The 27,265-nt window shown below is 49.8% G+C and overlaps 1 protein-coding gene across 9 annotated transcripts; it reads left to right on the top strand.

Moving 5' to 3' along the window:
* Positions 1 to 705: 705 nt before the first annotated feature.
* On the top strand, positions 706 to 26,969 carry LOC126514597 (zinc finger protein 496). Of its 9 annotated transcripts, XM_050163579.1 has the most exons (12): positions 708 to 1,461; positions 1,665 to 1,862; positions 3,672 to 3,777; positions 3,878 to 3,963; positions 4,117 to 4,543; positions 4,835 to 5,012; positions 9,751 to 9,827; positions 15,875 to 16,007; positions 16,536 to 16,640; positions 17,405 to 17,487; positions 17,739 to 17,766; positions 24,654 to 26,969. In XM_050163579.1, the coding sequence occupies exons 5-12, from the start codon at positions 4,154 to 4,156 to the stop codon at positions 25,400 to 25,402; spliced, it is 1,743 nt and encodes a 580-aa protein (XP_050019536.1). In that variant the 5' UTR covers positions 708 to 1,461; positions 1,665 to 1,862; positions 3,672 to 3,777; positions 3,878 to 3,963; positions 4,117 to 4,153; the 3' UTR covers positions 25,403 to 26,969. The 9 variants fall into 9 exon arrangements, with proteins under 9 accessions (XP_050019535.1, XP_050019536.1, XP_050019541.1 ...); XM_050163584.1 differs by lacking the exon at positions 3,878 to 3,963 and having other exon boundaries at positions 709 to 1,461; positions 1,665 to 1,799; positions 4,164 to 4,543; XM_050163583.1 differs by lacking the exon at positions 3,878 to 3,963 and having other exon boundaries at positions 709 to 1,461; positions 4,164 to 4,543.
* Positions 26,970 to 27,265: the final 296 nt, after the last annotated feature.

Below are 27,265 nucleotides of genomic sequence, written 5' to 3'. Positions count from 1 at the left end.
GCCACCAGGCAGGAACAGCTCAGGCAGTAGTCCTTCAAGAGGCACAGCTGGGCCAGTGCACAGCTGGGCTTGCTGGGCTTGACTGGCCTGGGGGGGGGCTGTCTTTGGCTGCTCTAGGACCCAGGGTCTAGGCTGTGCTTCCTGGCTGGTGTTCCAGGAAGGGATTGGTGAATTTGTAACTCTAGATAAGCTGAAGGTGGCTCCTACTGCTCCCTGCAAGGCCTCAAGTACCAGCTCTGGGTGACCCTGCTGCACTGGAGGGACATATAACCACTCACTCACCTCCTAACGTCACAAAATCTGGACATTTGACTTGATGCTTACTAGTCAGAAGTAATTACCCCAGTTATTAGAAGGAAACAGAAGCACATAGACCCACAAGACAAATCAGTCAGCCTGTGACGGTGACGGGGTGTCTCCATCCCTTCTTTATTTAAGGGAACAGATCTCCTTCCATGTACCCTTGAAAATCAGCACAGTAGCTCACTCCTGAGCAGAACTTCCTTTGAGGCAATCCCCTTGAACTGTCCGTTTCCATTGTCCAGCCCTGGAGTACAGATTGGGGAGGATTTGGACTCTATTCAGTATAGGGTGGATACAGCAGGAATCTGTTCAGATGCCCTAGTTCTTGGGTTACCCACCACTGTCACTGAAGTCTGTCCTGTCTGTATGCAGTGTATCAACCTCTTTTCACTAAGCCAGCAACAAGCTCCCTGACTCCCACTCTCAGGATTGGCAGCCTTCTCTCTCCGTACTCCACGACCGTCCTAGTGCTCAGAGGGACACAGGATGCTACAGCCTTCCTTAAACAGAGGAACAGCACATGATTTCCACACCCTGAAGGCGCTGGCCGATGCTTCGGCGTGCCCAGTGGACCGTCGGGTCTGTATTTCGCCATTCTTGCTGGCCAGGGTGGCTCTGGAACTGCCGGCTTTGAAATGGAATTTTGGCTGGAAGGGGTTGGGCCACACCGGCACAGACTGGATGCGGGTGGTCACAGAAAGATCCCACTACACCTCATCTCTCCTCCTCCCAATTCTGGCATTCCGCCAGACCCGCCAGACCGGCCCTTCCCTGCGCCCACACAAGAGGAGCGGGGAAGAGCGAGCAAGGCCAGCATCCCTGGCTAGTGGCCGCGCGAACTGGCCCCTAGCGCCCGTGTCCCGTCGGGACGCGCGCATCCCGAACGGGCTGCCAAGGCCCACAAAGCCCGGGCCCCGCGCCCCAGCCGGGCGAGCACAGAGCGGGGCGGGGCGGGCCGCGCGGGCCGGGGGTGTCGGATGTCACCCGCCGCGTACACCTCGGCCGGGAGGCGGGGAAGCGAACCATTGAGATGAGGAGACCTCCTCGGTCCTAGAGCGGTGCAGGAAGTGTCCCAGGGGAGGGAGCCGGAGGGCTCCGGCCTTTCCTTTCCGCGGCTGCCCGGCCTGCGCGGCCCGCCAACCGGGACGCTGCTCAGCGGTGAGTATACCGTGGACCGGTCTCCCATGTCCTGCTGCCTGAACCCGGATCCTGCTCCCCACTTCCCGCGCTCTGATCTCCAGCCCTGAGCCTGGGTCCCACTCCCTCTTCTCCACTTCCCGCGCCCTGGCCCAGATCCCTGTTCCCAGAGCTGCGTCCTCATCGTTGCCCTCGGGGGATGAAGCAGTATGATTGTCTTTCAGGCGTCTCCCTTCGCTCCCAAGCCCAGCTGAAGCTTTCTAGATGATCCCGAGACAGGGTTCGCCTGCCCAGGGACGGAGTCTGGCCCCTGCAGAGGAGCCGCCTCGGCCAAGACACCAGGGAGACCGGGCTGGAAGGTGAGAACCCGCAGCCCTGCAGTCCCAGGCTTCGAGGCGAAGAGCCAGCAAACCTGGAAGAGTGTAAGCGACAGAAACCCCATAGTTCTCCTGGCCTAAGACACCCTCCTCATTCCTTTCCTCCAATTCTGCTCCTTCAGTAGCAGCTTTGGGCAAGCCCCGCCCCTGGGGGAGCCCTCCCCTCACTAACGGTAGTTCATTCATAAAGCTTCCGCCGAGGCTCCTGCGCGCCAGGTGCCAGGGTGACAAAGAGGCACACGCCAGTCTGGCCTAGGGGCTCCCAGAGAGAGCAGTTCCACGGCAGAGCTGGGTGCCGAGGGTGGGACGCTGGATACCCCACCACGGGCTTAGACCTGAGCGGTTCAGGGCCCAGCAGGTGGGAGACAGTAGGCGGAGGAAGCTGGGAAGAGCGCGGGCGGGGCCGAGATTGGCATCTTAATACCGGAGTAAAATGTGAGAGTAGTCGCGGTTCACAGCCTGTTGCTTTCAGAGTTTCGCTCCGGGTGTCTGTTTGTCTTTGCTTCGGAAATCAAAGGAGTACAGAGAATTTGGGGTTCCAGGTGTTGTTCGGTTGCTTGGTGCTGTTCTGGTCTCGCTTGTCTTCCTGCAAAGTGGCGCTGCCCCGCTAGGAATCTCTTCCAGGTGAGAGTGTGAAGGGTCGGTGGCCCTGCCTGGAGTTCCCAGAGGCCTGAGAGCAGAACCCTGTGTGTCTCCGTTTTTTGCCTTTTCTCCCAGTGTTCGGAAGTCAAGTGGAGTGGCCTGTGTGTGTTTGCTGGGTTTTGTACGTGATAGCTAGGGAGGTCTAGAGAACCCCTGCCCCACCGCGGGTGTGTGGCAGTCTGTGGCACCGAGTTTCTTAAGAGTGGAAAGTCATGCTGGGCGGTGGTGGTGCATGTCTTGAATCCCAGCACTCGGAAGGCTGAGGCAGGTTGATCTCTGGGAGTGAGTTCAAGACCAGCCTGGACTACATGAGCGAGTTCCAGGACAGGCTCCAAAAGCTATCACAGAAACCCTGTCTCGAAAAACCAAAAAGAAAACGAATAGAAAAAAAAAAAGTCATGAAAGACCTTCCCGCATGACCAAGAAGGTTTGTGAAGTCGGTGTGTACCACTGCCTCGAGCATGACTTGGAGAGAACAAGGGATCAGAACTCATGAGATTTAAGTTGTTTTTTTTTAACCACATTTTATATACTAAAATGTAATTATATAATTTTCCCCTTCCTTTTTCTTCAACCCCCCTCTCCAAATCTTGGCCTCTTTCTCTGGTTGTTACATTGTTTTACACACTTATTCACAAACACACCCCCATGTCTAACTACAGGTAACTTTAGAATGTTTTTTAACTTATGTGTATCCCTTTGTAGACATCTGTGTATAGGTATATACACTTGAGTGCAGTGCCCATGGAGGTCAGAAGAAGGTTGGTGGAGACCCTGGAGTTGGAATTACAGGGCTTTGTGAACAACTTGGGGTGGATGTTCCCTGAACTGCTAAGCTGTCTGTCCCTCCAGCCCCCAGAACCAGATGGACTTTAGATGTACAATAAAGACCATAGTTCCTATGCTGCACCCAGTGGGGTGTAAGACTTGTCCTAAAACACTGAGATTTGGGGAAGAGGAGCAACTTTGCTGCACCAACTGACCTTGCACCTCTTGCACCCCTGTGCCTAGCGATGGTGTTTTAAAATACAGTGGGTTTTTTGTTGCTGTTTTTGTTTTTTGAGTTCCTTCTCTGCCTGCAAGTTTTTGCCCCTGCCGACACACAGAGGGCAGGCTATGTTGGGCTCTTATCCAGCCATTCTGTCCTTGGCAAAGTGGCATTGCCCCAGGATGGTCTTGGATGGCTCATTCTTTGCATTTTTTTTTTTTCAGTTTAATTTCTGAAGATCTCAAGAACAAAGACAGTGACTTTGGTGCCAAAGCTTCAAGATTGTGGCTTGCTGGGGCTATATCCTCCAAGAAGACCTGTCCCCCAAAGGTATCACAAGCCTGGGTTACACATATCTGCATGTGGCCTTGTTTTCCTGGGATGCTGGAAACGTCAGTGTCCTGTTGAAATGCCACCACTTCTCTCCCAGATTTCCTGCCTTCACTGCCACCTCTTAGGGGAACCTACATGGAGTGATGCTCATGGGAAGAGCCATCTTTCTTTCTGCCCCCATGTGTAAGAACCAGCCACACCAACACTTCATGTATTTCCCAGGGATTCCTCAAAGGGCTGGTGTCCTGTGGGCTTTGTCTACCCCCCACCCCCAGAAACAACCACGGGAGACCAGAGCACAGAGCATTGAAGCCAGCAATTTCTGTTTGGAAATAGGGCCGTCTTCTGCCGCTGACCCCCATCAAATCCCATCATGCCCACAGCCCTGTGCCCACGAGTCTTGGCTCCAAAGGAAAGTGAGGAGCCCAGGAAAATGCGGAGTCCTCCTGGAGAGAACCCCAGCCCTCAGGGTGAGCCTCCCAGCCCAGAGTCCTCTCGCCGCCTCTTCCGCCGGTTCCGCTACCAGGAGGCGGCAGGCCCACGGGAGGCCCTGGAGCGCCTCTGGGAACTGTGCCGGGGCTGGCTGCGGCTCGAAAGGCACACGAAGGAGCAGATCCTGGAGCTACTGGTGCTGGAGCAGTTCCTGGCCATCCTGCCATGGGAGATCCAGAGTTGGGTGCGTGCCCAGGAGCCGGAGAGTGGAGAGCAGGCTGTGGCTGCAGTAGAGGCCCTGGAACGGGAGCCAGGGAGACCCTGGCAGTGGGTAAGCACCGGGCAACTGGGAAAGGAGAGCCTGCTAAACTTGTGAGACCCCTAACCCCAAGATGAGAAATTCTGCCTAGACCCAGTGTTTGGCTACCTAAGAAAGCAAACCTTCCTAAGATAGCAAACGTTACTCTTTATGAAGTCTAAGTTGAGCTGATTGTTACTGTTGAGTCCATGGGAGGCAGAACCAGAAGAGAGAGGGCCTTCCCAGACCTGTGCAGAGCCTACAGGCAGGGCTCTGTCGTACTTCTCTCTTCCTGGCCCTCACTTGCTCTCTCTGGGGTTGCAGCTCAAGCACTGTGAAGACCCGGTCGTGATTGACGATGGCGATGTGCCTGGGCCTCAGGACCTTGAGCAAGAGCGAGTGTCAGCGGAGTCCCAGAGCAACCCTGACGCCCAGCCTGTGGCCCTTGCACAGGGCCTAGGGCTTCTCAGCAGACTACCAGGCCAGCCCACTGAGGACCCAGGTATGGAGCCTGTAATGAGTTGGGGAGCTGGGTTAGTTGTACACCATCCGTGTGCTCTGGTGTTGACTAAGGTGACCAACGACAGCTTTTTAACATTCTCTTGTCTCCTCTGAACTGTGAACTGTGGTTGTGGTCTGTGTCCTTCCGCAGAGCAACCGACCCAGAGTCTCCTCCTGGTATTAAATCCTACCAGAGGGAAGGCCTTGAGCAGATGGTGTGAAGTTATATGGTTATTTTTTTATGGGTGTTCTCAGTGGAGACATAGTCACTAGGACCGGGACCTGTGGCCTGATCTGAGCAAGGCTCTACTTTCCATCCTCTCAAACCCACATTGTCTTGCCTGGGTTACCCTGCAGCTGTAAGAAAATCTAAGCTCCCCCGGGAGAGAACAGTAACCTCTCCTTCAGATGGCCCCAGTGCTTTCTGGCAGGGTTTGAGTATCCAAAGCACCCAGCAACTGCAGAGACAGGGCAGAGTCATGCACAAAGCCAGAGCCACCATTCCTCTGAGCTAGAGTAGGACACCGATTGGTTCCTTAAGGAACCAATCCTAGGGACAAGGCCTAGGGACCAGTATTCCTCTTAAAGATACCATTGACATTGTGGCGTGGTGGTACACAGTTTTAATCCCAGCACCCAGGATGAATCTCTGTGAGTTGGAGATCAACATGGTCTATATACCAAGGTCTAGTCCAGCTAGAGATACAGCACTTGGGAGGCAGGGGCAGGCAGATCTCAGTGAGTTTGAGGCCAGCCTGGTCTACGAAGCGTGGTCCATATACAGAGAAACCCTGTCTCCAAAAGCCAAAAAAAGAAAAAGGAAGGAAGGAATAAAAGATAGCATGGCAGGTTTTGTTTTGTTTTCTGCGATGGGTCTGGTTTTGTTGTTGTGTTGCTCAATCTGTGGAAAATTCAATCCTCCCACCGTAACCTCCAGAATACTAGCTCTGTTCACAGTAGTTTTATAACTTAGGCATATGCTGTGTACTTTAATTTGTTTCTCATCTTTTATAATGCCTCCTACAGTGTAAATGCTAAAGGGCCAGAAAAAAGTATGTGCACAGCATTCTTTTTGTCTGATTTGTTGGTCTAGTCGGCCTTGTGATCCTGGGAGGTTTTGGCCCCTTGAGGTTTCAGACATGTTTGGGTGGCCAGGTTACTCTAATTATAATGGGGAAAATGCATTCTTGGGATTTTCAAAATTGTTTCTGGCAGTGAATTTTTGAGTGAGCTGGAGGTCCTGCTCTGTCTGTCCTGCTCTGTCTGTGGAGGGCATCTGCCTGTGTGTGTAAGTCCCCAGTTCAGTCTCCAGGACCTCACCCAAACTAAAAGCAAAGACTGTTTTCTCGTTTTTCTTTTTCCTTCTCCTTTCCTTCCTTGTCCCATCCATTTCTCTTTCTTTTTCCACTTCCCCTTCCTTGGGTTAGCCTCAAATTCATGAGTCTCCTGCCTCAGCCTCCCGAGTGCTGCAATTACAGGGCTGCTTTTTCATACTTGGTGGTAATAGTCTATTTAAAAATTAGTGTGTATGTGAATTTTATATATGTGTGTATACATATAAAATTATATAAATATATGTATGTTCACACACACACACACGTATATACAATTTTCCTGCCTGAAAATGTTTCCTGACTTCTGCACAAATCAGACCTCTGCAGTCCCCTGGCTAGAAGTGAAGGCAATGTTGACTTGGTGGGGCTGCCATCAGTGTTCTACACACTGGATCGCTCCGCTAACAGCAGTTTATTCTCATAGCTAGCTGTGAGGCTGCAGGTCTGAAGTGAAGGACTGGTCAGCCTTGGGTTCTCTGGGTTTCCTTACGTTAGCAGGTAGACAACCACTTCTTGCTGTATCTTCTATCTGTACAACTGTCTTCTAACTACCCCTCTTTAGTGACCACAGTTATGTTGAATTTGGGTCCATTCATGCTCATGACCTCATTTTAACTTAATTGGTTCTTTGGAGAGCCTTTCTCCAAATACAGTCACATTCGGAGGTATCTAGGGTTAGAATTTGAGCATGTAAATTTCCAAGGAACATAGTTTAAACATACCAGGAAACAGAAGGAAGAAGCCATTTCCCCAAATCACCAGGACTGTTTCCTGCAGCCTGGGATGTACGTGAGCAGTCTAAGGGGAGGAATGCCTAGGGAGAGGCCTGCTGTGAAGAATCTTCTAGATTCTTCTGAGATAACATAGCATTCACTCAGGCTTTAGGTTGCTTACGTGAGTGATACTCAGCACAGGACTTCCTGGTGCACAGCATTTGGGAAAACATTAAACACTAGGATTTGCTAGAGATGCAGCTTCTCATTGTGAGGCTCTTTCCTCAAGGCTAGGCTTTGTTTGGGTAGAGTAAGAGCGACCAGTCCTCTGTGATAGGTGGCGGGCATTAGGGAGCACAGTTAATAACAAACAGGCATTAGGGAGCAGAATTAAAACGTTTCCTCCAGAAACCATAAAGAACTTAAAAACTTTGTTGGGAAATCTGTGATATGGCATGAAATAGTTAAAATAATACACTATATAGTCTCTGTTGAGACACGGTCTCAGCCTGGAACTCCCTGTAGCTCAGGTTGGCCTCAGTTTGGATGTTTGTACCCAGCCTACCAAATGCTGGGGTTGTAGCACCACCACACCCTAAGTTTTAAATTCCATGTCTGAGCAAGGTTGAGTTGTGCTTGTCATCCTGTGCCTGATTCATTTTCTTAGGAGATGCGTTCCAGGGTCACCATGATGCACAGGTGGGAGGATTTCACCCTTTCATGACTGACTAGTATCTCAAGTGCCTATTTTTGTCTGCGTATTCTCTGTCTCCCCCTCTCTCTGACTCTTGTTTTTTTGAGTCAGGTCTCCCTGAGTATCATGAAACTTTCTGTGGGGCCTCAAACTCACTGAAATCCACCTCCTCTACCTCCCAAGTGCTGGGGAAAAATGAATGTCATGAGACAGTTTGCAGCCTGGGGTGGTGGCACACGCCTTTAATATACATACATGTATACACACATGTGCATATAATATAGATACATACATTTATATGCATATCAAGTGTTAGGTTAGATTATGGCATTTCAGTAATATGTTCCTGTTGATTGGTTTCTTCCCCATCCTTCTGTCCATCCTTCCTTTATTCTACCTTATAGCCCCCTCCTACTTGGATGTCATGTGTCCTTGTCCTCCTTACCCTTCCTTAGCTCTCTTCTTCTCTTGTAGGCCATGTTTTCTTTATCAGTTCACTATCAATAGATAATTTGATCCCATAACAGCTACTATGACAAATTTCCCAGGTAGCGTAAGGTTGACTTGCCCGTTGGAGGTTCCATATCTTTTCTTTTGGGTTTATATTTTCTTTTGGGTTAGGTCTTTGTTTGTTTGTTTGTTGCTCTGTAGCTTTTGGAGCCTCTCCTGGAACTTAAAAAGGCATGCACCACTACCATCCAGCCGGTCATAGTTTCTGTGAGAAGTTTTTGTTGTTGTTTGTTTTTGTTTTTTCAAGATAGGATTTCTCTGTGTGCCCCTGGCTGCCCTGAAGCTCACTTTGTAGACCAGGTTGGCCTCTAACTTCAAGATCTGTCTACCTCTGCCTTCCAAGTGCTGGGATTAAAGGTGTGCACTGCTACCATCTGGCTGTTTTTGTTTTCTTTTCCTTTTTTTTTTCTTTTTTTTTTTTTTAAACATTAACTGTCTAGATGTATTTGTGGATTTTTAAAATTTATTCTATCATATAATACATCCCGACTACAGTTTTCCCCTTCCTCCCCTCTACCCCCCCCCCCCCCCCCCCCCCCCCCCCCCCCCCCCCCCCCCCCGCAATCTACTACTCTTTATTTCCCTTCAGAAAAGAGCAGGCTTTCCAGTTACATCAACCTAACACAGCATAGCAAGCTGTCATAAGACTAGGCACATCCCCTCATGTCAAGGGTGGATGAGGCAAACCCCATAGGAGAGCAGGCAGAGAGTCATGGCCCTGCTCGTTCCCGTTCTCAGTAATGGTACCAGGGTTCTGGTACCGCGGCCACACTAACCTGGACAACAGTTTTCTGTGGCGCTTTGCAGATGTCCAGCTTACAGATGTATACTGTCCCACATCGTCCTCACCTTCAGTGGACCCTGGTGCCACAATGTTGGCCTTTATTTGGGATTTTGTAAATATTCATACATATCAGTGCAAACATGCTATGGCATGCATGTAATGTCAGAGGGCAGCTCGAAGGAGTTGGTTCTTCCCTTCTAGAGTGCAGGTGCCTGGGATTGAACTCAAGTCATTGTGTTAGCAGCAAGCCCCCTTACTCATTAGGCCATCTTACTGACCCTGTGTTTAGTTTTTGAGTTTTATAATAGTTGAAGCTAGCTGATTCTCCTGCCTCCATCTTTCAAATGCTGGGGTTATGTGTGTAATTATTGTACCTGGCTCTTTTGGGGGTGTATTTTAGATGCTGAAACAAGTCCCTGGATCTACAGAGGTTGGATAGCTAATTGATCAGGCCACCCTAAAGCCAGGCATTCCCTGGGACAGTCTCTATTGTCTCTCTGAAAAGACTACCAGAACCCTTGTGGTTTGCAAAGGGCTCGTTTTGCAAGTTAAGGCAGAGTGGGGTTTATGCAGAGCAAAGGAATGGCCCCTGTTGGTCCCTCTGCTTTTCTTTCCTTGCACATCTGCAGCACAGAGCCACCCCTGGCAGTCTGCGAGGTTATGGGGCCTGGCTCCCTTTAGGACATCTTCTCCGTCTCTTCCAGCTCCGCAAGATGGTTCCCTTGTTCAGGAGCAGAGTGTCAGGGACGCCCAGCCGGTGACCACCTGCCAGCTGCCCCCGGTGAGTGATTTCTAAAACAAGCTCATCTCTGAGCTGCCCCACAGGACAGTTCTTCCGGGACTCTGGCCTGCTTACTGTCTGCCACCGAATGTTCAGCCTTAGCCCAAGACCAAGGTGAGCAGGGCTGAGCTTAAAGATGCCCATTGTTTCTGCTCTTCCTGCAGCTCAAAGGGCTGCTCGCAGGGACACTCCAGGAAACTGCAGGTGTACACAGAGAGCCCCTGTAGTAGCTGTCTCTCCTTTAAGATCCCCCAGGGAAGAGGATTTAGTTACTTCACAAAGGAGGTGATATTCAAAATGGCAGCTAGGTTTCAAGAAGATCCTAAAGCAGTTGGAGCACTATCACGTGACCACATGGGGTCACATGGGCTCCCTGGTGTGTCTTGTCTGCTGTGTCCCTGGGCCACGTTTGCTTGTTTCAGTGTTCTGAGGAGTGTGGTGGTGTTCTGAGAGGGTGCAGCCGGGCTCTGGTCTCGCAGGAGGAGCGCATTTCTTTCCAGCCCTGTTTCCTCATCTGCTGAGGTCCTCTTTGCTTTTCCCTTCTCGTTGCCCTTTCTGCTGCCTTCCCCCAGAAAATGTAGGTTCCACCAGGGACTGCACCTGTAGAAGACTGAAGAACTAGAGATTGGCACATGCAGCGTTGACAGCCCGACTCCAAAATGCTTAGGGCTGTTAGGTTTGGGGTGGGTGTTGAAGTATTTGCATACATAAAATGAGAACTTGGGTGGTGCTGTGATGTTGCACACCTTTAGACCCAGCACTGGGGTGCAGTCTCTGAGTTCAAGTCAGCCTGGTCTACAGGATAGCCAGAGCCGTTACACAGAGAAGCCCTGTGGAGAGGGGGCGACACACACAGACAAACAAGCTAGAACTTGGAATAAGATTCAAGTTATGCATGTAACTTTTTTTTCATATGCATTATATACATAAACTGCAGGTCATTTAAAGCTTTCTTTAAAAAGAGGTTTAATTGGATGTTTTTGTCTGGGCCTCTTGCCAGCTCCCCACCATTACTCATGTTCTGAGGCTAGCGGTACAGGGTGTGGATTACAGCACATCCCACCTTCTACCCTGAACTCTCCAGCCTAGGGACTGGGCTCCCCATCCCCCAGAGGCTCCTCCGCATATAATCCAGACATTTTGGTTCCCCTTCCCTTTAGGACCTTTGGCCTCCTGGCTGCTGCACCTGGTTCCCCTCTCTCTGTTTTCCTTCTCCACACCACATGGCACTGCACAGCCTGGTCCTGTCCAGTCTGGACTCTCCCAGAGGTCCCTGCCTCTGCCCATGCTCTCCCACCTGTCTACAATAAACTCTCTCCTCCACCATACCGAGAGCAGCCGTGTCCTCTCCTTTTTATTTCTTCTTTTTATTCACTTGGGGAGTTCCAGGCCAGTGTGAGGCCCTTGTCCACCGTTAACAATGACAATAAAAACTATAAAGGTAGATGGAGTGACAACAGCTGAGATTATCTTTGGTCTCTTTATGTTCATACTTAAGCAAATGAGCGCAGTGGTACAGATAGGCCTCAGAGACTTGCTTGTCCCTTCTGTCTCAGAAGGACACAGTGAAAGCTGGCTCAGCAATTAAGACCTGAATTTGATTCCCTGCATCCACATGGCAATTCACAGCCATCTGTTAACTGCACGTCCATGGTATGCAACACCCTCTTCTGGCCTTCTTAGGCCCGGGTGGGTGCTCAAGTAGTGCACAGACAGACAAACTGCCCATATATATACATGAAGCAAACTGAAATTTTTTCTTTTTTTTTCTTTTTTTTTTTTATTGAGAATAGGGAAAAAAAAGTTTCCGCCTCCTCCCAGCCTCCCATTTCCCTCCCCCTCCCCCCACACTTCTCCCCCTCCCCCCACTCCTCTCCCCCTCCCTCTCCAATCCAAAGAGCAGTCATGGTTCCCTGCCCTGTGGAAAGTCCAAGGACCTCCCCCCTCCGTCCATGTCTAGGAAGGTGAACATTCAAACTGGCTAGGCTCCCACCAAGCCGGATCATGAAGTAGGATCAAAACCCCTTGCCATTGACCTTGGCTTCTCATCAGTCCTTATTGTTCGCCATGATCAGAGAGTCCGGTTTTATCCCATGCTTTTTCAGTCACAGTCCATAGAACCTTCATCTGGTGATGGATGGAGATAGAGACAGAGACCCACACTGGAGCACTGAACTGAGCTCCCAAGGTCCCAATGAGGAGCAGATGGAGGGAGAACACGAGCAAGGATGTCAGGACCACGGGGGGTGCACCCACCCACTGAGACAGTGGGGCTGATCTATTGGGAGCTCACCAAGGCCAGCTGGACTGTGAAATTTTTTCTTAAATGTTTCAAGAGAACAAGAAAGTGTCGCTGTTGATGGAAACTGAAGATGGAGGCTGTGCCGCATTCACAGGACCTGAGGCTCAGGCATTCCATAATGAGATTCGGGAGTAGGAGCCCTCACTGGGTGTAGATGACAAGGACAGGACAGGAACTGTCAGCTGTCAACGGGAAGGAGACTAGTCCATGCAGGGTCTTTTTCTTTTTCTTTTCTTTCTTTCTTTTTCTTTTTTTTTTCTTTTTTTTTTTTTGAGACTGATTCAAGCTAGCCTTGGACTTGTGGCTGTCTTCTGGCCTCAGGCTCCCAAAGCTAGTAGGATTATAGATCTGAAGGTGTGATGTCACCCTGTCTGGCTCTTAACTCTGCTGTTTTCTGGCTGTTTGTTTCCAAAAGAATGCTGTGACCTTGATAGAGTTTGAGCAGGAGAAAGCAACGTGGACAGATTGTTGTCTTCTCCTTTGCTGGCTTAGCTTGAAACTGAGTTAAAAATGATCCAGGCTCTTCTCTGTTCTCTGACCTGTGTTTCAAATACCTCAGCTTTTTTTTCCTACTGTTTCCTCTTTTTAATTTACTTGGGTTTGTTTTGTACGCATGACTGTATAACACGTGAGTGCTAGGAATCATATTCAGGTCCTGTAAAAGCAATAAGGATTCTTAACTACTGAGCCACCTCTCCAGCCCTGCCCTTCCCACTAGACTTTCAGAGCAGCATCCCAGGTGACCGCACTTTTCCTGTGCTTTAGGTGACCTTCTGTTCAGGGCTCCTCTGTGGGGAGGGGCTTTTCCCTAGGAAGTTGTGTTCTGTGGAGCAGGGTGGTTGGTAGATGAGATCTGTGACGTCCTTTAGCCTAGTTTGCCACAAGTGGTAGGAGGGAGGAAGGTGGGGGAGAAAATCCACTCACCACGAGGCCTGCTCTGTATTTTTAGATGTGGCTTGTTTTGGAAAGGCTTATGTGGGTATGGGTAGTTCAGGTTTTTTTGAGCAAAAATATGTGGCTGGATTTGGTCTACCAGTTTACATGGTTGGGAGAGAGAAACTGCTCATCATTTAGAAATTAGTAACAGAGGACTGGAACAGAGATCTGCTAAGCCAGCCTATTGTTTTTTCCTCTGAACAGTGGAAATATTTAGTAATTAACAAAAAATCCACTAACAGACTAAGGCCGAGTAAGTTCTTGAGACCCGGAGGGCTGATGAGTTTCTTGTCTAGTATTTTCCACATGGGGCTTTGTTGCCCACACAGCAAGATACTCAGCCAGGGCGCCTCCTTACTCTGCTAATGTGTCCCCTCAACATACTCGGCCAGTGCACCCCCTTACTCTGCTAATGTGTACATCTCAAGGCAATTTGGTTGTCTAGCCACTGGGAGTTTTTGTTTGTTTTCTGAGACAGGATTTCTCTATGTAGGCCTAGCTGTCCTAAAACTTGCCCTGTAACCAGGCTGGCCTAGAATCCACAGAGATCCACCTGCCACTGCTTCCTGAGTGCTGGGATTAAAGGCGTGCTGCGCTGCCACCAGCCAGTTGCCACTGGCTTTTAAATCACACTGTAGTGAAGTGGCCACCCTGGCATCAAGCTGAAGGGAAGGCTCTGACCCATGTTGATATGAGAAGTAGCAAATTATCGTTGCAAAAGGGCTCCTCCATAGGAGCTCAGCACCACCTTTCTGTTCTCGAGTCCCCACAGAAATGAATTGCTTGGTTCCTCTGAATCAGGTTTGGATATATGCAGGTGCGTTGTTCCTTGTGATCCATCCTGTGTAGTCTCCCCAAGCATCACAGATTTGTCTTGTTTTATATGACTTGGTGATTAAGTTGTAGGTCACACTGCAGCATTCAGCTTATCTGGACTTCCATCTTAGAAAGTCCATTGAGGCTTTTCTTAAAGTTTTTGTTCTTAGTCAGTGCCTGCCTGTTTGATAATATTGTGGTGAGTGTTTTGGGGGTAGCGAGAGTGTAGTATGAGCATCTGGCGTGGATTGGCTAAAGCAGAAGATGTGAGGTGGATCCAGTGTCTTTCGGTGTTGACTGGTGGTCAGGAGGAGGGGAGTTACTGTGAGAGCTCTGCAGGTGGTGGCAGATCTAGCATTTGTTGGAGATGGTGAGATTCTGACTGAGCAATCAACTTTCTGTGTCTGGGCCAAAGGGAGGAGAATAACAACTGTCCATAAAAACCATGACAAGCCAGCATAGTAGTACACACCATTAATCCAAGTGCTTGGGAGGCTGAGGCAGGTGAAGTGACTGTACGCACTGAGACTCTGTTTCAAACAACAACAAAGAAGCTGGAGAGATGCTTCAGTGGTTAGTACTGGCTGCTCTTCCAGAGGATCTGGATTCAATTCCCTGCATATACATGGCAGCTCACCCCTGTCTGTTAACACCAGTCCCAGGGATTTGATGTCCTCTATAAGCACTGCAGATGGTGCACAGACATACATGCAAGTAGTTCACCCATACAACAAAATATTTTAAAATTTTTTAATTAAACCTTTAGCTATTTTTAGTGGCTTAGAATAACAATCTAAAACACAGGGGCACTAACTGGCTTTATACAGCATAATTAAAAAAAAACCCTCAAGAATAAAATTAGCGTAGTAACTATAGAGTGGGCATGATGAGGAGCTGGAGAGATGGCTCAGAGGTTAAGAACACTTTTTGCTCTTGCAGAGGACCTGGATCCAGTTCCCAGCATCTACATGGTGACTCACAACCGTCTGTAACTAGCTGGGAGATCGATGGCTTCTTGACCTCTGAGGGCACCAGGCACTCGCTTGGTACAGATGTACATAGGCAGACAAAACAGTCATACACAAAAATTAAATTAAGAGAGAATTGTTAAAAGAAAAAAGAATCAGCAGCTCAAGACTCCCCCAGACCTTGGGCAAAAGTGTCATCCTCAGGCCAGCACACATTTCCCTGGTCAGAAAGAATCTCAGAGCCAGTGCCAGTATCCCGGTGACCTCTGCAGGTGGGCTGCTGGCATCCTCTCTGGGAGTGTTTCTTCTGAGATCTGTTTCCTGTAAATGAAACCACCAACCTGGACTCGACTAGGTAGAAGGTCACTCTCCTTGCTACAATACAAAAGATGGCTTTTGGTTTTCCCTTAACAGCTTTAATGAGTTCTTGGCATCACCAAAGACTTCCTTTTCGGTGCTAAAGATTGTCAAGCCCCAGAGGAGGGTGAATCTGAAATTGTAGAGAACTGAAGGTCAGGCTTTGGGCCAAGCAGTGTTCCCCTAAGTTTAGCTGAGTCTTAATCCACTTGTCCTTTCTACACCCCAGAGGGCTGGAGGCGGTAGGCAGGTGAAGACGCAATAGTACTGGGTAGAGCCCAGAAAGCTGCTTTGCCCCTTCACCATGTGAGGACCCCGGGTCTTTTTGTTGTTTTGGTTTTTCAAGACAGGGTTTCTCTGTGCATCTAGCAGTCCTGGAATTCACTCAGGCTGGCCTTGAACTCAGAGAGCTCTCCTGAGTGGTGGGATTAAAGACCTGGGCCCCCACTGCCCACCAGGAGCCTCAGTCTTTAAACCACTTTTAAAACATCAGGCTCTTACCAGAGACCCATCTGCTGCACCCCCGTCTTAATTTCTAGCCTCTGAAGTCATCAGGCATAAGTGCCTCGTGTTACAGGCCACCTGACTGTGGCATCTGGTTATCACAGCTGAGAGACACAAAGGCCCTGCTCTTCTCCAGCTGACACAGCCCTGCTCTGCACTTTCAGAACCGAGTTTCTCCATTTAAGGATATGATCTTATGCTTCTCAGAAGAGGACTGGTCTCTTCTGGACCCAGCGCAGACTGGTTTCTACGGAGAATTCATCATTGGGGAAGACTACGGGGTCTCCATGCCTCCAAGTAAGACCTAGCTTCTCAGGCAGCCAAGTGTATGGAAGGTGGGTGGGGGGCCTCACTCTGACTGAGGGACACCACCATGAGGTTCAGGTACTGTGGCTGAATCTGATCTGTTTACCCTCTTAACCTTGACAGGAAGCTTCCTGTACAGCATCCACGGGTAATTTGTGGGTGGCCTGGCTATCCTAACACGTGTAGTTAGGCTCTTAGGCTCTGTCCCAAATACGGCATTATTTCAGTGTTTCCATCGCTTCCAGTCGTTCTTGCCCCAGGGGCCCTTTTCTGTGTACCCAGTGGGCCTCAAAGGGATGATCCTGGCCTGCTCTTGTCACATGCTGCCTTTTACCCTTCCCCAGTTTCCCGGCCTTGCTCTCCTCTGTACCACCAGCTGTGCTTGATACAGCTCAGTGGCTGTCTCGCCACAGTTTCTTCTTGGGCCAGACAAGGGTTCCCTCACTGGGCCTGCCCTGGTCACCTGCAATAATAGCAGGTCACTGTTGACACTTTTGTGTCCTACCTCTTTGTGAACAGACGACTCTGCAGCTCAGCCAGACCTCTCACCTGAAGAGAACGGGCCACGGGTCATAGAGATGCCAGCCCTTCAGGGTAAAGATGCGCCCCAGGTGTCCTGCCTAGGTGAGTGGCAGTCCAGAAGCGGGCAGGCAGGAAGGAGAGAACTGTTGCAGCCAGGGCACCCCAGATTCCCCCCACAGTGCCCCACTGTCTTGGCATTCCATGCTCTGCTTTGCCTCTAGCTTTTTGTAGAGAGTGGGAAGTCTGGATTTTGCTGTCCATTGAGACTGTTCCTCAGCCAGAGACTAGTAGAGAAGGGAAATGTCTCCTGCTGTCCATAGTAGCCTATGTTTGTAGCAAGGTTCTCTCCAGAAAAGTGGGCAGATGCTCGTGCTGAGGACTGAGCGCAAAGCACAAATCCTTTAGACACTGTGCTTGCCTGTGCCCCACCCACACCCCCAGATTCTGGGAGAATCCCATGGGGAGAGATGGGTAAGATTGATCTGCACCACATAGGCCTGTGTGCCCAGGATGCACGCATGTGGGTGGGGGATGCAGCTGTGCTATGCACGGAAGTAGCACTGAACAGAACCTAAGACTGTGCAGGGCCTGTCAGCAAAGGTGTTGCTTCTCTGATGCCACAGAGGTAAATGAACAGAACTGGAACCTGTGTTAATTTGTCCAGCTTCAGACCTAGGTTCATAGTGTTTGCTCATTTGCTTCCTGTGGAATGACCCCTTTGCACCAGACCCCAGGAGGGAACGCGGCACCCACAGATCATAGCCTACCTCTTCCTTAGTTGTTTCTGCATGGTGACACCTATATATATGTGTGTGTGTCATATATATATATATAAAACAAATCGCTTTCTCCATTTCTTTGGGAAGACCTTCCCAGTCTCCAGCCATTCCAAGAAGAAGGAAGGAAATGGGAGGAACTGCAGGTGCCAGAGCTCCAGTCCTGCCAGCAGGTGGCGCTCACTCAGAGTCCTTGTCCAGGAAGTGATCCACCACCCCTAAAGAATAGCCTGGACCAGGAGGTGACCATTGAGATCATGCTATCCAGTTCTGGGGATGAGGACTCCCAACACAGCCCATAGTGCACAGAGGAGCTGAGGAGCCCTGCAGAAAAGCCCCATAGTCTCTCGACCCACCGCAACAGCACGGAGGTTGGAGGCGAGGTGCAAACCTCACANTGCCAGAGCTCCAGTCCTGCCAGCAGGTGGCGCTCACTCAGAGCCCTTGTCCAGGTGAGGAGCCTGGGTGTGATGTGTGACCTTGTGCTTGTGGTGGTGGGGGGGGGGGGGGGGGGGGGGGGGGGTGTGTGTGTGTGTGTGTGTGTGTGTGTGTGTGTGTGTGTGTGTGTGTGTGTGTGTGTGTGTGTGTGTGTGTGTTGATTAGGACATTAGGAATGAGACTGGCCAAGGTTCTTGCTGACTGCTGCTGGGGGTTGCCAGCCTCTTGTTTTGGTTTTGCTGTTTCCCCATCTCACAGTGGCTCGTTGGCTGTTCCAGGGTAGATGTGGGGGCGGGGGCTAATGTGACACTGGTCTGTATGTACCTGATGATGGGTACGCCAGAATCCCGAGATGGTCTTATTGTAGAGCAGAGTCTAGAATGCAGAAGCTGCATTGCTGCCCTTCCAGTATGAGTCTCGGTCGTGGTAAAAGTGACCCTTCAGAGGCGACTGCAGTGTCCTGACTTAACACGCGGGCTCTACTGAACACATCTTTGGACCCAGTGCCCAGTGGCTGCCTGTAGACGTCACACATTTGTTCCCTTGTGACGCAGGCAGGACTGGTGTGCCCACCTCATGCAGTACGGGGCACTCAGCCATCGTGCTCAGCTCCTTGCTCACGTGTAGACAGTGGATTTTAGAGCATGGTCCCTCAGCCTGAAAGGAGGAGGCCTCTTCTACCAATGCTTTTGTCTTTTCCTTTCCTGCATTTTTTTCATGCATGTGTGGTCAGCTCTTAACATTGTTTTCTGGCCTTTAATCCCAGCACTCAGGAAGCAGAGGCAGATGGATCTCTTGTCTCTTGAGTTCAAGTCCAGCCTGGTCTACAGAGTGAGTTCCGGGACAGCCAGGACTACATAATGAGATCCTATGTCAAAAAAAAAAAAAAAAAAAACCAAAAACTTAAACCAAACAAGCAAAAATGTTCAGTCTTCTTAAAATGTCCAAAGTCTCTTTTAAGCTACAAAGCTCGTCAGCATGGTGTTCCATACCTTTAATCCCTCAGAGCTACACAGAGAAACTTACTTGAAACCCCCCCCCCAAAAGGTAGAAAGTCTTTCTAAAATCACAGTGTCTTGAGCCTGACAGTGGTGGCGTACACTTTAATCCCAGTACTCAGGAGACAGAGGTAGCAGATCTCTGTGAGTTCGATACCAGCCTGGACTACAAGAGCTAGTTCCAGGACAGCTAGACACAGAGAAACCCTATCCTGAAAAAAAAAACAAAAAATTTTTTTACAAAGTCTCTTAACTATAGGCTCTTATAAAATGAAAAATAAGTTCCATACTTTCTTAGTGCAAGACAGAAAGACCAGGGCACATTCAAATCAAACCCCGAAGTCCGACACTATAAAACTCAGTGTTAGACGTCTGGGACTTACTCTCTTCTGGACCTAGGCAGCTCCGCTGTCCAGCTCTGCTATCCATAGCCCACACACAGTTTGTCTCCTGGGCTCCACTGTATTCCCTTTCTTAATATGCAGACAACTGATATGAGGTGACGGCCCCCAACACAGCTACAGCACACCAGCGCACAGATATCACATACATAGACCAGACTCACTACTAGGTGGAAACTGAGGCCAGAGTCGTGGGGAGCAAAAATTTGTACAAATATGGTGTAAGCAAAAGATCTATTCATCCGTAGGGAGAGTAGCATAGGCGTTCAGGAAGGCATTGGCCCTCTTTGTTGTGGGGGAATTGAGCTGTATGGGAAAAAGAAAGAGAGTCTGTGGAGGCTACAGCACCTGATTATGAAACAAACGAAAAGCTATTAGCTTAGGAATAATTTTATTCTGGGTCTTTACCGACACACACCACAGAGGACCGTGTATATACACACTACTACTTATATACCATTTACAGACTTTAAATATCATAGAAATACTATACATACCGACACATAGAAATACTATACATACCGACACATTCATTATACATGTAGTACGAATACCACTTACATCTCTGTTTTTGCCCTCCCTTGTGGAACTGGACAGTCTGGAAGTCTGCATACACTTCCCACAGCCTTAGCTTGTCATTTTTCCTTCAAGGAATTTCTCATAATGTGTGGGTAAACATGCCAGCACAACTAACCCATCCTGTCACCTTAGTGTGGGAGGGGCCGGGTATGTTTCAAGTTATTTTAGCTTTTGAATTTCGGCACTATCAGAAGGTTAGTTTTCTTTTGGTTTGAGTTTGTTTTTCTTTTAAGACATTTTGACTGTATAGCCAGACTAGCCTGGAACTTGCAACTTACTGCTGAAGCCTCCTAAGTGTGGACTTAATCAACAGACCTCTATTGCATAGACTTCTCTTTTCCTCTTATATTTGTTTTAGATCCGCCAGTATAGTCTCATTTAACCTCTTAAAAGTTCCCACCTTCAACTACAATCACATTCTGACATCTAGGGAATTAGGATTTCAATGTGGGACTTTGGGGAGATGTAGTTAGGCCCACAACACTCCCCTGGTGTCCTCAAGTTCATGTCCTTACATGCAGAATATATTTACCTATGTCTGGCACAGTGGTAGAGGCCTGTAGTCCCCACTGAAGGCTGAGGAGAGAAGGTCACTTTAGCCCAGGAATTGAAGCTCAGCTTCAGCTTTGATGGCACAGTGGGACCTCACAAATCCAATACATCACCAGCTTCTGTCCGAATGCTCATGTAACTCGGATGTGATGAGACTTTAGGTCTCGTCCTAACCCGTTCTTTTCCAAATATGAAGCAGGTAAGCTGTGTGTCAGGACAAGGGTGAGGCAGATGCTTCCAAAAGCACAAAAGAAAGATAAGCCCCAAAGGCTCCTGTAAAGCCTAGTTAGGTAAGTTCTAGTTTCTGAGCTGAAGGAGACCTTTGTTAGTGCTGGCTCAAGGCCAAGGCTGGCTGACGCTGAGCAGAACTGGCTCCAGTCCCCAGGCTGTGCTCTTGTGTCCTTGGTGGCAGTGCTGCTGCCGCTGTTGGCCTCTAAGGAGCCTTAGGGTCATTCCTCCCCTTTCTCGTGGGATAGCACGTGTCTAACAGCTCAGCTGTTAGGTAGAGAGCTGGAACTACAGCCTTCTTTGTTTATCCTTTCTCTTCCGTTTAGTGCAAAATCTTCAAAGAACCTTGTTGGTCTCCTATAAGATACAGTTCAGGGGGCACAGACACCAGGCAGGGAGCTCCTCCTACACAGCTCTCTCCCAAGTAGCTGCATCTCTGTTCTCGCTGCCAAGGTGATTGGCAAGGTTCCAGGAGGCCCAGACACACACTGCCCAGTGTTTATTAAGCCACAGTTTGGTGTTCTCCCCAGAAACCATCCTTTGGAAGTATTAATCCTGCCTTGGTTTAGGTATGGTTGGAGGATGCTCTCAAAGGCTTCTTTTAGAGGCTTTGTCCTCAGAGTGGCAATGTGGGAGGCGGCAGAGCCTAGTAGAGGGTCCTCAGGTAAATGAACGAGCCACCTTTAAAAGAGAAAAAGGAGGACTGGAGGGGTGGCTCTTAGAGAGGACCCCGCCTGCACACATGGCAGCTCACAGCTGTCCTTATTCCAGTTCCAGAGGCAGTGTCCTCTCCAGGCAGCAGGCACACAGACGGAACACACATGTATAGGCGTCAGGGCTGGAGAGATGAGACAGCTCAGCTGTTCCGTTCTCAGCGCTTACACGGAGGCTCACAACTGTGTGTAACTCCAGTTCCAAGTGATCTACTGCTCTCATCCGGCCTCCGTGGGCACTACACACACATGGTACACAGATTAACACGAAGGCAACTATCTGTAAACATAAGATAATCTTTTAAAAATTTATTATTAAAAAATACAGAGCCAGGGCCTTAGTGGTGCTCACCTTTAATCCCAACACTAGGGAGGTGGATCTTTGTGAGTTCAAGGCTAGCCAGGGCTACACACAGAAACCTTGTGTGCTTGGGGAGGAGCATGGGTTGCTCTGTGGGAGAAGGGCCCTCAGCCTTCAGCCCTGCAGTGCTAGGTAGCTTGCTCTTAAGTGACGTGACTTTCACATGCCTGGGGTGGGGAATGAGGTTGACTGTGCAGGTGTGGAGACCAAAGGTCAACTTCAGATGTCACACATATTCCTCAGAACTCATCCATATTGTTTGGGGGAGGGGATGTTGTTTGTTTGGTTTGGTTTTCTCAGTTGTTTGTTTATTGAAATAGTTTCTCTGTGTAGTCCTGATTGCCCTGGAACTTCCTCGGTAGACCAGACTGGCCTTGTACTCAGATCCTCCTGTCTCTGCCTTCATAGAGCAGGACTTCTTTTGGTTTTTAAGATAGGGTCAAAAAGGTACAAAGTCTCCAGCCAGGCCAGGCAGTGGTGGCGCAAACCTTTAATCCCGGCACCCAGAAGGCAGAGGCAGGAGAATCTCTGAGTTTGAGGCCAGCCTAGTTAATAGAGCAAGTTCCAGGACAGTTTTGAAGATCAAAACAAAACCCTGGAACCTAGGGTTTATCAATTAGCCAGCAAGCCCCAGGGGCCCGGCCTGTCTCCATCTCCCCACCCTCCCCACCGCTGGGATTACTAACACATCCCATGAAATCTAACTTTTATTTCTGTGGGTCTTTGTGTTTCTGTGGTAAACACTTTCCCTAGCCATGGTGTGCTCTCTGGCTTTGACATCCGGCCATTGCTATCATCTATCAGTGATATGGCCAGGGGAAGCTCTCACCAGAGCCTCTCCAAAACAAAACTAAACAAAGCTTCACTTTGTAAGCAGCTGCCGCGGGCGTCTGATTGTTGCCATGATGAAAGCCAGACTAAAGCAGCTGCCTGAGGACTTTCCCTACCTTCACATTCCAGAGCTTTACTTCAGTCCAGATTTTAATGAAGGCAGGAAGAAGAAGAAAACAGTGTCTCCAGCAATCTGCTTAGAAATACCCTTGCTGGAGCCGGGCGGTGGTGGCGCACGCCTTTAATCCCAGCACTCGGGAGGCAGAGGCAGGCGGATCTCTGTGAGTTCGAGACCAGCCTGGTCTACAGAGCTAGTTCCAGGACAGGCTCCAAAGCCACAGAGAAACCCTGTCTTGAAAAACCAAAAAAAAAAAAAAAAAAAAAAAAAAAGAAATACCCTTGCTGTCACTTAGCTTCTGCTTGTCACAGAACACCTAGCACGCATTTTAGCCAAGTTTTTCTGCCACCTTGCAAGAATCACCTTTCCCTTACACTTCACTGCCTTGTTCTGGCTTCCATCTGAGACACATCCAGAAGTCCACTAAATACCCGTTTCTACCAGCCACCTCTTCACATCTGTCGATAACATGCACCTTACCCACTCCCAGCCTACGGCTGGGCTCCAAAGCCGCTTCCACAGTTACAGCTGTTCCCATACTTCCTGCTACCAAAAGCTGTGAGACTGGGATCTTCGTATCTTACCATAAGTGGAGCCTTTCCCCCTTTGGTGTGTGGATGTGCTCATGGAGGCCAGAAGAGGGTATCGGCTCCTGGAAATGAGTTACAGACTGTTGTGAGCAGCCATGGGGGTGCTGGGAATTGAACCTAAGTCCTCTGGAAGAGCAGCCAGTATTTAACCACTGAGCCACCTCTCTGGCCTCACACGGACCAAACTTTTAACCACATAAAAGTTTCTCTCAGTTCCAGAGGCCTTAGTGCAGGATCAAGGTCTCATTAGGGTGGGCTTCCTCTCCTCCCCACAACTACCTCTTCCCTGTGACCTCCATGATCTCTCTGTATCAGGTTTCCTGTTACAGAAATACCAGTTGTGTCGGGACCTACCTCTATAGTGGCCTCATTCCAGCTCACCTCTGTCTCCCTATTTTAAGTTAGCTCTGAGGTGAAGTCTCATTGTCCTTTCCTGTGTGTGCTGTGTCGCATTGTCTCCTGTCATCCTCTCCTCCTGCTGGTCCCTTCCCCCTTGCAAGTAGCTTCTTTTCTGCTGAAGATGTTGAGTATTGAAGGTGAAGCCTTGTGTGTGCTAGGCAAGTTCTTATAATAAGTTAGCCAGGCTAGCCTTGAACTCACTCTGAAGATTCTCAAACATTCATCCTCCTGACTACTAAGCCATCTCTCCAGCTCTTTATAAAGCTCTAGGTTCTACATATACGTCAACTTGCCTTTTGAAAAACTGTCTCCAAATACAGTGGCATTCTACCATCCTGGAGGTCACTTTGAGTTGGGGCACAAGGAGTTCATGGCATAGACTTCCCGCTGTCATAATGTCATCTCCTACTGAATAAAGGAGAGAAGACTTTGTAGGCTGCTGTAGCACTGTGTCTTCTACTGAAAGCTAGTGGCGATTAATAGGAGAAAGGTGTCACTAGCAAGGGCTCAGTAGCACCTTCTACCTGGCCACACAGAGTCAAGAAAGTGAAGAGCAGAGCTGCTGTGATCATTTCAGTCCCGCAGATATGGCTGCATGGGCTTAGAAAAGCCACCTGGCCAGAATGAGCCTTCTCAGCTGGAAAACCCGGAGGACAGCTGAGCTTTGAATCTCTCCTTCTAGCTCTGTCAAGCAGAGTTAGGTTGGGTAACAATGAGGATCAAGTCCGTCTCCCACCCTTCTCCTTGTGGCTGTGAGTTCACAGCATAGGCAGAGGGGGCTGTGCACACCATAACTCTGACACAGCCCCTGAACCTCCAGGGTCCTTGGCGGGGTGCCTAGTTAAGTACTATAAATGGTGTGTCAAAGGTTTGCACAGGTAAGTGCCAGCTCTTAGAATTTTAAGGTCCAGTGGCTCCGGAAGAAATGCTTGGAAAGGAAAGGATTGTGGGAAAACAGCAGGAAAGTCAGGAAGAGACACAGTTACGACACCAGCAACTGTGCAGGGCAGCCAGACCTCAGGAATTGGTAAGGAACACTACAACCCTAGGGTGTCTGGATCCCCTGTTAAGCCTGTCTGCGCAGGAAGTAGTCTAGACAGGTCCACTGACCATACTGGTATTCTGTAACAGGAGGGGATCCACCACCCCTAAAGAATAGCCTGGACCAGGAGGTGACCATTGAGATCGTGCTGTCCAGTTCTGGGGATGAGGACTCCCAACACAGCCCATACTGCACAGAGGAGCTGAGGAGCCCTGCAGAAAAGCCCCATAGTCTCTCGACCCACCGCAACAGCACGGAGGTTGGAGGCGAGGTGCAAACCTCACAAAAGTCTTATGTGTGTCCGAACTGTGGGAAGATCTTCCGCTGGAGGGTCAACTTTATCCGCCACCTGCGCAGCCGCAGGGAGCAGAAGCCACACAAATGCTCAGTGTGTGGAGAGTTATTCAGTGACAGCGAGGACCTGGATGGACACCTGGAGACCCATGAGGCCCAGAAGCCCTACAGGTGCACTGTCTGCGGAAAGAGCTTCCGCCTCAACTCACACCTGCTCTCCCACCGACGGATCCACTTGCATCCAGACAAACAGCCACCAGTGAAGAAGAGCGAGGAGGATGCCTTGGAAACGGAGGGCACAGGTACCCAAGCCCTGCTGGAGAAGAGCAAGGCTAAGCTGGCCTTCCAGTGTGGGAACTGTGGGAAGGGCTTCCAGCGACACGACTATCTGGTGAGACACCGTAGCCACTGTCACCTGAAGAGTGAGGCTCGTCCCCTCCAATGTCGGTACTGTGTCAAAACTTTCCGGCAGAATTACGATCTCCTCCGCCATGAGCGCCTGCACATGAAGCGCCGCTCCAAGCAGGCTCTGAACTCATACTGAGCGGGACGTGGCCCTACAAACTAGTCCCTGCCTAGCACAAAGCCCGAACCACCTGCCCTTTGCTCTCAGGTAGTGTCCGACTTCTGGTGCCATGCCTCTTCCTCCCCAGATAAAAAGTAGCCACCTGAGCACTCCTTCTACTGTGCCAAAACCCAGGGAGGTGAGGCAACTCTGCATCTTAGAGACCTTTAGTCACATGCTCCAGCCCTCAGAGGGACTGAGCTGCCCCATCCCATGCCTTCTAGGGGTGAGGTATGTGCAGTGGGGAGCTGGCCTAAAGCCCTGACCCTGGTCCTGTCCTCAGAAGTCAGTTTGAGGTCATTGTGTCTAGGAGAGTGTCCCACAGATGGCCAGGAGGGCCTTTGGGGTCTGGGGATTGTCATGAGACCTGATTTAGCCAGGCCACTGACCATACGGGGATCAGGAGCTCACATTTTAAATGTGTGCACCTGTCCCAACATGTCTTCATTGTGCCCCAAAGATCCTTCATAAATCTGTGATGGGAACTGCCTGTCACCACCCTGAGTCCTGCATTCTGTCAGCCCATCAAGGCTCTGTTGGGCGAGCCAAACCCTGGGACAGAAGCTTCTGTGAAGCCGTGTCCTTCAGGGGTACCCAGTCCACGGCAGTCTCTTTAGTTCCCTGGCACTGTTGTGACTGTACTAAACCTGAGCTCTTCTAACATCAGCAGGGGGCGTTGTCCCAGCTGTGAGGCTGCAAAGGCCGAGAGCTGGTGTCAGCAGGGTTGGTTCTCTGAGGCTGGGGCTGTCGTCACTAACCCTTGTCTGTAGCCCTGGGCTGCATACTGCACAGAGAAGCTGAGGAGCCCTGCACAAACGTCTTTGCCTTTGTCTCCACTGTGTCGGTCTCCAAGCGTAACCTTTTGTACAGGATCCCAGTTTTTGGGTTGGGGCGCTAACCCTGTCTGTTACAGCTGAACCCCACCTACATCTGGAGTGGCCCGTTTCCAAATAAAGTCACATCTTGAGGTGCTAGGAATAAGGACTTCAACCCTGGAGTTTGAGTGGACATAGCCAAACCCCAGATGATCTCATGGTGCTGTTATCCTGCCTCAGATGAACCGATGTGGACTTGGGGTAGCTTGCTGGCCATCCCTTTGAATGCTGGGCTCAGTCCATTGTCTGTTCTCAGAGCTGCTGCCATCTGCAAGGAAGAATCCTCATCCATGGCCTTTAAGTTCAGAGCCTGGGATTCTGGGGGTAGTTGTTGGTAGGAAACCTCAAGCAATTGAAAATGTGGTCTTACTGTCCTGGCCCACTGGTGTTGACCTCAGTTTGGCTATGACTGGACCCAAGAGCTGCAGCCAGGCTGGTTCTGTAGGCTGTACCAGCTCTCAACTGTCAGGAAGCCTGAGAAAATGAATTCACGGCCTCTGGTGCTCTATGTCCTGATTTTCACATCAAGAAGCCTCTATTCAGATGCAATCAGAGAATTTTGAGACTTTCTTTTTCTGCTCAGTGCATTGCCCAGAAATAGTAAATGCAATAAAACCACCACACCTTGAACAAGAAATAAACTGTCCTAGTTTCTAACTAGTTCTCTTCTATCCTTGTGTCTGAAAAAGAGAGAAGTTGGGTCTTTATTGGTCAAGGGAGGGCAGACTTCCACATGGAGGCCAGGGTCTTTGTATTCACCCTCTCTACCCCCACACTCTTGCCTGAGGCTCCACAGTTACCTAAACTGGGAACGCGGTGCTATTCGCTTGTGTATTTGACAATAAAAGTGCAGTGCTTAGAGGAGGTATCCCAGGTATACAGCCAATACTGCCAGGGAGCCCTCATTGCTCATCCAAAGACCAGAAGTCCTGGGATGCAGCTCAATCCCAGGTGTTTTAGCTGGGAG

The sequence above is a fragment of the Alexandromys fortis genome, unplaced genomic scaffold (genome assembly GCF_014885135.2).
Source record: "Alexandromys fortis isolate MF-2015 unplaced genomic scaffold, M_Fortis_MF-2015_v1.1 scaffold_149, whole genome shotgun sequence".
NCBI classification, from domain to species: domain Eukaryota; kingdom Metazoa; phylum Chordata; class Mammalia; order Rodentia; family Cricetidae; genus Alexandromys; species Alexandromys fortis.
The sequence above is the reverse complement of the archived record's forward strand: the minus strand, read 5'-3'. Positions and strand labels throughout refer to the sequence as shown.

Coding starts and splice junctions, on each gene's coding strand:
- LOC126514597 (XM_050163578.1), top strand. CDS start 4,154: ATGCCCACAGCCCTGTGCCCACGAGTCTTGGCTCCAAAGGAAAGTGAG. Junction 9,828..15,874: donor CCACCTGCCAGCTGCCCCCG/GTGAGTGATTTC, acceptor CTGCACTTTCAG/AACCGAGTTTCTCCATTTAA. Junction 17,557..24,694: donor AGAATAGCCTGGACCAGGAG/GTGACCATTGAG, acceptor CTGGACCAGGAG/GTGACCATTGAGATCGTGCT.